The sequence below is a fragment of the Bubalus bubalis genome, chromosome X (genome assembly GCF_019923935.1).
Source record: "Bubalus bubalis isolate 160015118507 breed Murrah chromosome X, NDDB_SH_1, whole genome shotgun sequence".
NCBI classification, from domain to species: domain Eukaryota; kingdom Metazoa; phylum Chordata; class Mammalia; order Artiodactyla; family Bovidae; genus Bubalus; species Bubalus bubalis.
The window spans coordinates 133,105,097-133,116,124 of NC_059181.1; the positions used below are offsets into that span (position 1 = coordinate 133,105,097).

Genomic DNA, 11,028 nt, shown 5'->3' on the forward strand with positions numbered 1-11,028 from the left:
GATATAAAATTTCCTGGAGGCTCTACTTTATTACAATATATGGATGACTTGCTTCTCTGTTTCACTTCCCAGGTCTCCTCACGGGAAGATATTTAAGAGCATCCACCTGTTAAAGCTTTTATACTCAAAGGGATAAAGTTTCTATGGAGAAACTGCAGCTTATTCAAACCAAAGTTTACTATTTGGGGCATCTGATCTCAGAACAAAGGGTGTACCTAGATCCAGATGGTTTTCATGGCATTCTGAATTTCCTCCAACCCAAAATCAAACACCAGCTACAAGGTTTTCCTGGGTTGGCTGGCAATAGTCAGAACTTGATTCCAAACTTTTATCTCATGGCCCAAGCTCTATATGCCTTACTGAGGAACATGAAACCTGATCTTGTTACTTGTGAAGATCAGAGTGACCTAGCTTTTAAAATGTTAAAGGAAAAACTGATAAATCCCCCTACTCTTGGATACATGATTATCATTTTTCCTTGTTCTTCTTCATATATGAGGAGGGAAACACTCTTGGAAATGGGGATCATCCTTGTCTTGCTGGGTACTAAAGTCAGCAGCTAGACCCTATGGCATAAGAATACCTTCCTTGCCTCAGAGCCATTCCTGTTCCTGTCTTTTTAGTTAAGGCCACCGAAGAAATAATCATCAAATCTTTTCAAACTATCTTTGTAGTCCATGTAGAAGTATTCCTAAATTCTTATCACACTCAACACCTTTAGGCCAATTGTCTCACTTCCTAGAAAATCCTCTTGCTAACTGCTCCTTATGTAAGTCTTTTTCATCTAATAACTTTAACTGTATTACCCTTCTTCCCTCATCTGTGGATGATACTCCTCATGATTGTTCAACTCTAACAGATCATCTTTTGACCCTTTGCAAAGATTTATAGAAAAATCCCCTAACCAATGCTGAATTTTCATAGTTTACTGATGGTTCTTATTTAAAGGCTGAAAAATGTAAATACTGTGCTAGGTATACAACTGCAACTCCTTTTGAAGTCATTGAGACAGCATCTTTGCCTTTGGTTACCTCAGTCCACCAGGCTGAATTATATGTTCTTACTCAGGTTGTACTCTAGCCAAGGGTAAATTTGCAGACTTTATACTGATAGTTGGCATGCACTTTAACTTGCCCAATGGACTATTCAAGGTTTGGCAAATGGATTATATTCAGCTTTCTCCATCTCATGGATATAAATATGTTTTGGTCATGGTTCGTATGTTTTCCCACTGGGTCAAAGTTTTTTGATGTAGATAAGCTACTGCCTCTTCAGTATCTACAATATTAATAGAAAAGATTATCCCTGCCTGGGTAACTTCTTGAGCTCCATCATGACTGGGGAACCCATTTTACTGGCCAAATACTATATTTGTGCTGTTTGCCTAGATCTACAGCATTTTCATTATGCTTATCATGCTCAGTCTTTAGGACTAGTTGAACGAACTAACAGCACTATCAAAACACAATTGGCAGACTTCCCTGGTGGTCCAGTGGTTAAGAACCCACCTGCCAATGCAGGGGATACAGATTTGATCCTTGGTATGGGAAGATTCTAAATAGCTTGGGGCAACTAAGCCCATGTGTTACAACTACTGAGACCATGCCTAGAGTCAGTGCTCTACCATAAGAGAAGCCACTACAATGAGAAGCAGACAGAAGCCTGTGCATAGCAACAAAGAGTAGCTTACCACAACTAGAGAAAGCCTGCATGTAGCATCAAAGACCCAGCACAGCTAAAAATAAATAATAAAAACTAAAAGAAAACAACTCATTTGGCAAAATTTGTGGAGACCCTCCAAGTACCTTCGCCAAAAGCATTGCTTGTTGGTCCTTCTAAATCTAGATCCATCCCTTTGGAACTCATAATTGCTGGGCACCTCAGGCATGTAGCTCCACAATTAATAAAAGGAGATATACTTCAATATTGAAAAGTTCTGATTACCTCCATTGAAAATAGTCATGCTTTAGTACAGCAATATTTTCACAGCATGATCCTGAGAGATGAAGACCTCAAACATCATACTTTGCAGCCTGGAGATTTTATTTTTTGGAAAAGACATCTCTAAAATGACTCTCTTCAACCCCATGGGAAAGGTCCTAATACGGTAATATTAACCAACTCTTGTGCTGCCAAACTCCAAATTATAGATAGACTCTTGGATTCATGTGTCGTATAAAGAAAGCACCAAACACTGACTAGACCTATACACTAACTAGTGACTTGAAAACAAAGATTTCCAGGAACTGAAGCAGACAACAGGTGAAGGAGACAGTTTTCCTGAGATGACTAGACCAGATGGCTGTCATTTCTCACTTTATTTTCCCTTTCCTTCTTAGAAAGACAATGCTCTTATCCACATTTCCCACTCTATTGAAAAAGGGGTAAACTTTTCTGATGGGTATGTCACCAGAAACTCTATGTTGGATAACCATGTTGGAAACCATGTAGGAGACCTGTTGGTCTTGTCTGTAACCATTTTCTCTGTAATCCCAAATGCCAAGGCTGATTTTATCCACAAGCCTACGGATGTTACCTATCAGGTTAAGCTGTTATGACTGAATGTTCCCATACCTTATCTCAATCTTTCGCCAGTCATAACCATACCACTGTAACTAAACACTCTACTTTTGCTGATCATATGATCTTCACTTTCCATGTTATTTTCCTCATCCAAATATGGTCTCCTGCACACAAGGGAAATACAAATGAGCTTTCTCTTGTTTGCAAAGCTTTTAGAAACGTTATTTTTGGCATGAAATGGTATTTCAAAGAATGTCATCCCAATTAGTCTGATCCCTAGTTTGAAAAGGGATCAGATTTTAAATCAGAAACTTTAAGCTAATGGATTTATCCATTTCCAGACCTCAGCTGGAGTCTCTTGTGCTCCATCTGGCTTCATCTTTGTCTGTGGTGGATGACATTTCCCATGGACATATGAATATTTAGATAGCTGACAAATTGGAGGTTAATACTTATCATTATATTTAACTGTCCCTGTTAATAACAAGCCAGAAACCTCTCACTAGTACACCCCATTAAGCCTCCATATCTATATTAAATAGGAGCTTCCAGGATACGTACATGACTTCAGGTTTGTCTCCATAGGGTGAGACTTTCTACCTTGCATCAGAGTGAGTGCCATTGATTGCATTATCAGAAATATCTCCCTAACATTAGGAAAGCTAGCCAATTCTGCAGCCAAAGTAGTAGCAGCCAAACAACAATCACTTGACTTAGTGGCTAAAGTAGTTCTAGACGTTTACATAGCCCTTGATAACCTACTTGTTGAACAATGAGGCATTTGTGAGATGTTGCACATGGATAAGTGTCTCTGAAGAGGTCAAAACTTGATTACACAAAATCAGAGAATAAGCACACTGGTTGCAATAAATTTAATCTGACATGATCCTCTTATTTGTTCAGTTGGCTACCTTCAAGTCTAAGGTCGTGATTTAGAACCATCATACAAACTGAATTTTTCATATTACTTTCAATTCTACTTTGTATAATTATTTGTAAGTTTTGTAGCTATTGCTTGTTAAATTCTTTTAGAAATGATGTACAATAAAGTGATGCTAGATTAATGCTTCAAGATAATCTCTAACACTTATGACTTCGATAAGATAAAGAATTTAGGTGGAAAATGCTTAAGAGTTCCTCCTATCCTTCCTTCTTACTCAAATGTGACCTCAACAGTTTCTAACGTGTATACTTTCCCTCTGACATGGCACATGACAAGGATCAGGAAAGGTCCTTCCTGGCTCTGAGGAACAAAATCACCAAATATAGAAAATCTGACTCTTGATCAGCAATACTTTCAAGGAAAGATTTTGATCAAAAGGGGGAAATGTAAAAATCAAAAAAGGAAACATACCATTCTTACAGTTTATTTTACATATTCCAGCAGGAAGAAGTTTACTTTACACACCCCAGCAATTAGAAGGAAGATTTTCTCTTTGCACAGCAACACACAGCCAATGGGAAACTGCCATAACTCTGCCAATGAGAAGCTGCCACAACCCTAAACTCTTGCTCCCATTCAAAAACTTTAATTCAGAACAGTCCCTCCAAACTTCCTCCTTTCCTCTTTAAAGATCACTCCTCTTCTTTGTTCACTGGAGTTGCTTACAGTTTACCACACTTTATATGTCCTGAATTTAATTCTTCTGGTTTTCCAAAATAAACTCAATTTTGCTGACTGAATTATTTACCTGTTTTTTTTTTTTTTTTTTAAGGTTGAAACTGGTAATCAGGATGCCTTACAGCATCTAGTATAGGGAGGGTACCTTTCATATGGGATATTTACTTCCTGATTTTAGGGGGATGAGGGTCAGGGTGTCCTTACACTGGCTGTTTCTTAAGTAAATTTAATTCAAACTAATAAATATGCCAAAGTGGCATATTTACCTGGTTTCCACTGCTTCCCCACCATGCAACCTCATCACTTTCCTCACATCAGTAGTGCAAGCACAGCTTTCTCTCTCAAGTCTCTCCCAACACTATCCAACTCCTTTTTTGGGTTTTGATAGACCCCAAGTTTGCACTCTATTTACCTTCCTAAACTAGGGGTCTTGAAGCCCCAGTCTCCTTAACCTCAACTCCTTATCCCCCAAATCCACCCCCCCCCACTCAAGTTCTCTGATCTCCATTGATTCATTTTTCCTTTTACAACAGGATTGAGAGAGAGAGAGTATATGTGTGTGCATGTGTGTATGTGTGTGATTGCAGCCCCTAGATGCATGCTGTTGCTGCTGCTGCTAAGTCACTTCAGTCGTGTCTGACTCTGTGCAACCCCATAGACAGCAGACCACCAGGCTCCCCTGTCCCTAGTATTCTCCAGGCAAGAACACTGGAGTGGGTTGCCATTTCCTTCTCCAATGCATGAAAGTGAAAAGTGAAAGTGAAGTCGCTCAGTTGTGTCCGACTCTTCACGACCCCATGGACTGCAGCCCACCAGGCTCCTCCGTTCATGGGATTTTCCAGGCAAGAGTACTGGAGTGGGGTGCCATTGCCTTCTCCGCCCTAGGTGCATGATCGGCAACTATTAGCATCTGGAAGGGATCCGCAGAGCCTGCTGCAGCAGTGTGCTTGCATCCTGCTGCCTGCACCAACTCCCCCCTCCCCTCTGCCACGTCTGGTCTCACTGCGGCACCCAGTGCCGCTTCTGGTCCGCTCATCCTGTAGAGGGGGCTCTAGCTGGATGGCAGGTCTAGCAGCCTTGCGTGCGTGCGACTCAGCACGCCTGTGACGAATCACGTTCTCTGCACTTCGGAGGTTGGCATGGTGGTGAGTGGACGTGTTCTACTCTCGGTGAGGAAAGCGGGACTATGTGAGGGACAAAAGGGACAAAAGAGGCGGGCGAGGAGGCGAGGACTGAGCTGGGAAGTGAAGGGCGGACTTGGTAGCAGCTGTAGCTTTTAGCTGCCGCGACTGCCGGAAGGCAGCGTCTTCCTCAGTGAGGTGGTTGGTTGACTAGGCCTCAGCGGCCATGGCTGTGGACTTTGGGGACAATGCCAGTGGCTTTCGCCACATGGATGTAATCCGGTTCATCAACAATGAGGTCCTCGAGAACGGGGGTGGCCCCAATTTTTACATGGCCTTACGGTCGCGACCCTGGAACGAGATAGAGGATCAGCTGCAAATCGTGGTTGCTGACCCGCGGGTGCCGCACACCGTCAAGAGAGCCTGTGCCTGGAGCGCACTGGCATTGAGCGTCCGTGTGGGCGCAAGGCAGTGGGAGCAGCAGGCTTACCATATCAGGCAGCTCCAGAAGCAGGTGAGGGAGCAGGAGGCAGCTTCCCGGGCCCTGGCCAATGAGCTGAAGCGCCTCCGTGAGGCGCGTGAGGAGCGTGATAAGGCGGTAGTGCATCGAAGCGCATGGTTCACCCTGAAGCAGGTGATGGACGAGCGAGATATGTTGCGTGGGCGACTGCTCCAGCTTGAGAGAGCGGCCCAGCTAGCACCTGTGGCACATGAAATGCTGCCTGGGCCTGGAGCTGAGCAGCTTGGGGCTACAGCATGGCCCATGACTGTACCGGAGCAAGGCAAGATGGTGGCTGTGGGAGCACAGGGTATGCCACATTCAGAGAGTCAGATGGCAGCCCCAGCAGCTGTGGTTTATGTCCCCGGACCTCAGAGCTCCTTTGCCCAGGAAGTGCAACCCCTTCCACCAATGATGGTGCCACATCCATTCCCATGCCATGAGTCATTCCCACCGGGATACCCATATATGACACCTTTACCACCTTTAGCAGTTATGGAAGGGGGAGCAGTCACGGCAGCAGCAGTGCCAGTAGCAGTCACACCCCAGGTGCCTCCTCTGGGGATATACCCACTTGGTCAGTGGGCTGCAGTGGGGGCCCAGGAAGAGATGGCCCCACCATGTGACCCGAGTTTCTATGCCCAGGAGGAATATTCTGAGAACATCCAGGGGGGAAGTGCACAGGAGGCCTGCAGAAGCCACAACCAAGAGAAAGGTGCTGTGTGTGCCCAGGGGATGTCCTCCCTGCAGGACAGCAGAAGCCACAGCCGAGAGGAAGGTGCTGTGTGTCCCCAGGGGATGTCCTCTGTGGGGGAAAGCAGAAGCCACAGCCGAGAGGAAGGTGCTGTGTGTCCCCAGGGGATGTCCTCTGTGGAGGAAAGCAGAAGCCACAGCCGAGAGGAAGGTGCTGTGTGTCCCCAGGGGATGTCCTCTGTGGGGGAAAGCAGAAGCCACAGCCGAGAGGAAGGTGCTGTGTGTCCCCAGGGGATGTCCTCTGTGGGGGAAAGCAGAAGCCACAGCCAAGAGGAAGGTGCTGTGTGTCCCCAGGGGATGTCCTCCCTGTGGGACAGCAGAAGCCAGAGCCGAGAGGAAAGTGCTGTGTGTCCCCAGGGGATGGCCTCTGTGGGGGAAAGCAGAAGCCACAGCCAAGAGGAAGGTGCTGTGTGTCCCCAGGGGATGTCCTCCCTGCGGGACAGCAGAAGCCAGAGCCGAGAGGAAGGTGCTGTGTGTCCCCAGGGGATGTCCTTCCTGCGGGACAGCAGAAGCCACAGCCGAGAAGAAGGTGCTGTGTGTCCCCAGGGGATGTCCTCTGTGGGGGAAAGCAGAAGCCACAGCCAAGAGGAAGGTGCTGTGCGTCCCCAGGGGATGTCCTTCCTGTGGGACAGCAGAAGCCAGAGCCGAGAGGAAAGTGCTGTGTGTCCCCAGGGGATGTCCTTCCTGTGGGACAGCAGAAGCCAGAGCCGAGAGGAAGGTGCTGTGTGTCCCCAGGGGATGTCCTCCCTGCGGGACAGCAGAAGCCAGAGCCGAGAGGAAGGTGCTGTGTATCCCCAGGGGATGTCCTTCCTGCGGGACAGCAGAAGCCACAGCCAAGAGGAAGGTGCTGTGCGTCCCCAGGAGATGTCCTCCCTGTGGGAAAGCAGAAGTCACAGCCAAGAGGAAGGTGCTGTGTGTCCCCAGGGGATGTCCTCCCTGCGGGAAAGCAGAAGTCACAGCCAAGAGGAAGGTGCTGTGCGTCCCCAGGGGATGTCTTCCCTGTGGGGCAGCAGAAGCCACAGCCGAGAGGAAGGTGCTGTGCGTCCCCAGGGGATGTCCTTCCTGCGGGGCAGCAGAAGCCACAGCCGAGAGGAAGGTGCTGTGCGTCCCCAGGAGATGTCCTCCCTGCTGGAAAGCAGAAGCCACAGCCAAGAGGAAGGTGCTGTGTGTCCCCAGGGGATGTCCTTCCTGCGGGACAGCAGAAGCCACAGCCAAGAGGAAGGTGCTGTGTGTCCCCAGGGGATGTCTTCCCTGTGGGACAGCAGAAGCCACAGCCGAGAGGAAGGTGCTGTGTGTCCCCAGGGGATGTCCTTCCTGCGGGACAGCAGAAGCTACAGCCAAGAGGAAGGTGCTGTGCGTCCCCAGGAGATGTCCTCCCTGCGGGGCAGCAGAAGCCACAGCCAAGAGGAAGGTGCTGTGTGTCCCCAGGGGATGTCCTCCCTGCGGGAAAGCAGAAGCCACAGCCAAGAGGAAGGTGCTGTGTGTCCCCAGGGGATGTCCTTCCTGCGGGACAGCAGAAGCCACAGCCAAGAGGAAGGTGCTGTGCGTCCCCAGGAGATGTCCTCCCTGTGGGGCAGCAGAAGCCACAGCCGAGAGGAAGGTGCTTTGCGTCCCCAGGAGATGTCCTCCCTGTGGGGCAGCAGAAGCCACAGCCGAGAGGAAGGTGCTGTGCGTCCCCAGGAGATGTCCTCCCTGCGGGAAAGCAGAAGCCACAGCCAAGAGGAAGGTGCTGTGTGTCCCCAGGGGATGTCCTCCCTGCGGGAAAGCAGAAGCCACAGCCGAGAAGAAGATGCTGTGCGTCCCCAGGAGATGTCCTCCCTGCAGGAAAGCAGAAGCCACAGCCGAGAGGAAGGTGCTGTCTGTCCCCAGGGGATGTCCTCCCTTGGGGACAGCAGAAGCCACAGCCAAGAGAAAGGTGCTGTGTGTCCCCAGGGGACAGTGCCCCAGGGAGACAGCAGGAGCCACAGCCAAGAAGAAGGCCCTGTTTGTCCCCAGGGGACAGTGCCCCATGGAGACAGCAGGAGCCACAGCCAGAAGGAATGTCCAGTGATGCCCCAGGAGAAGTGCTCCATGAGCAGCAGCAAGTTCCCCAAGCAAGAAGGTCCAGAGAAGCCCCAGGGGACATGTCCCCTGTGGTACAGCAAAAGTTATACTGTGAAAAAAAGCTCCAGGAAACAGGAGCAAAAGGTGAAGCAACCAAAAGAGAAGAATTCCTCAGATACCCAGCATCAGCAGAAGCCTACTATACCTCCCAATCAAAATTGTTGGGAGTGCCTGCGCTGTAAAGCAGTGAATTTTCCATGGCGCAAGTCCTGCTATAAATGCAAGAATGTCTGCAGGGCATTTGAGAGTGGAGGCCTGGATCCAGGAGAAGCTCACTGATTTCAGTAAGGTAAGTAAGAATGGAAACACTCCAAGGAAAAACCAATTTCCTAACAACCTCTCCTCTTTTGATTAAAAGGTAACTCATTTATTTCACAGAAAATTTGAAAATCAAAATTATGAAATAAAAAATTAAATAAAACAATCCATTATTTCATTACCCAAATTAAGCACTTTTTATCATCTGAGCACACATACAAATATATACACACATGCATGCACACACACAATTATATTCTTATTTGTACACTTATTTTAACAAAGATAGACTACTTTGAGTATTACGTGTTTAAAATAGAGGACTTCTAATTCCTTTTAAGTTTGCAGGTGCTGGATTCTGGATGGCTGATGCTAATTGGTTGACACCCTGGAGGCACCGAAGTCATGAAGAATTTTTTTTTTTTCACTAATTTCTGTTTTCTTATTAACCACCTTTTCCTGAAAATGCCACCTTTTCCTGTCTTTGCCTCAGAATAGCCATATGCTTTTAGAGTTATATGCTACATTGAATTTTAGGAGTACTGTTTTTCCTTGAAAATGCTATTGTTCTTTTGTAAACTACTGCAGTGCTCATGTTTGCTTCTTGTCTTTAAGTTTTATAGGTAGGGGCTCATTTTTGTCTCTGAGCCCCATGGAATTTGCCTGTTGCTGAAGAATCTGAACCTATCCCGTTTAGAAGATCTTCCAAGATCCTGAAGAAATCACACTTCATTTCTGACTGACCTGCACCTCAGCGAGACCCTCCCGGCTGGCTGAAGCTAAGAAGAAGTCAGGAAAGAAGAGATGCTTTGGGACTTATTAGAGGGAAAAGGGATACAACATAATTTTGTTAGGATTTAATTTCTCTGTTGATATGGAATTATTTCAGAAGTGCTAGGGGGTGGGTTTGCAGTGTTAAATTCTATAGATGATAGCAAATTTGATAGGTTTCATTTAATTAAACAACTAGTTATTGATTGTCTAGTATATGATAGGAGGTAGAATTATATTGTATTATCTAATGTACACAAATCTTTTTGGTGAGTTTGGTTAGATGACAGGGAACAGCATAATTTGAGATACATTATAGATTAGAGGTGACTTTATTTTGCATGTTGTGTGGCCTTTGGGTAAACCCAGTTGAAATAGCATCCAGATATTTTTGTAGTTCCAGGGGCAAGATCAAAGAGATTTTTGTGGATGGACTTGATTTCCCAACCGTTCATCTCGTTGGTCCCAGATGATACAAATAAGTAGTGGCAAAGAGCAGTAAAGTTCAGGCAGGACTTTTCTGATACTCTCCCGATTTCCTCCCTCGAGATGGACAGCTAGTTTCCTGGTTGCCTGAAAGACCACTGAGTGGCTGCCTTAAAGAAGTGCTTGGGGGAGTGCTGGCAACACAGCTTCAGGCAGCCACCATCCCAAGCCCCTTTCCAGCCAGTGGATGAAGAACAAAATGTGTTCTAAGGACAGACATCATGCTGTGGATGGTGCTTCTCTTGGGAGGACTAATTGGATTAAAAGTAGAACTGGACTGGGACAAGTACTCTTGAGAATGCCCTTGGGCCCTTATATTCCACTTTGTGTGTTCTCTGCAGGCGCTCTGCTCCCCTGAGGCACCTGCTGCAAGCCAGGGGGAGCCAGGGTAGAGCCCAGGGGCTGGAAGTCAGATCAGCCTCCAGTCTGAGCAAGAGGTATCCTGGAGTTCTCCCAGGAGATTCCAGCTCATCAGGCTCAGGCTCTGTCAGAAGTTTTCTGTTTCTTTTTTTTTTTTTTAAACTTTACGTAACTGTATTAGTTTTGCCAAATATCAAAATGAATCCACCACAGGTATACATGTGTTCCCCATCCTGAACCCTCCATCCCTCTGGGTCGTCCCAGTGCACCAGCCCCAAGCATCCAGTGTCGTGCATCGAACCTGGACTGGCAACTCATTTCATACATGATATTTTACATGATTCAATGCCATTCTCCCAAATCTTCCCACCCTCTCCCTCTCCCACAGAGTCCCTAAGACTGTTCTATACATCAGTGTCTCTTTTGCTGTCTCATACACAGGGTTATTGTTACCATCTTTCTAAATTCCATATATATGCGTTAGTATACTGTATTGGTGTTTTTCTTTCTGGCTTACTTCACTGTTTCTAACT

General features: G+C 46.8%; 1 protein-coding gene across 1 annotated transcript; it reads left to right on the top strand.

Annotated features, from left to right (window-relative positions):
* Window positions 1–5,305: 5,305 nt before the first annotated feature.
* On the top strand, window positions 5,306–10,716 carry TEX13C (TEX13 family member C). The gene is made up of 2 exons (XM_006065026.4): window positions 5,306–8,909; window positions 9,494–10,716. The coding sequence occupies exon 1, from the start codon at window positions 5,492–5,494 to the stop codon at window positions 8,897–8,899; it is 3,408 nt and encodes a 1,135-aa protein (XP_006065088.4). The 5' UTR covers window positions 5,306–5,491; the 3' UTR covers window positions 8,900–8,909; window positions 9,494–10,716.
* Window positions 10,717–11,028: the final 312 nt, after the last annotated feature.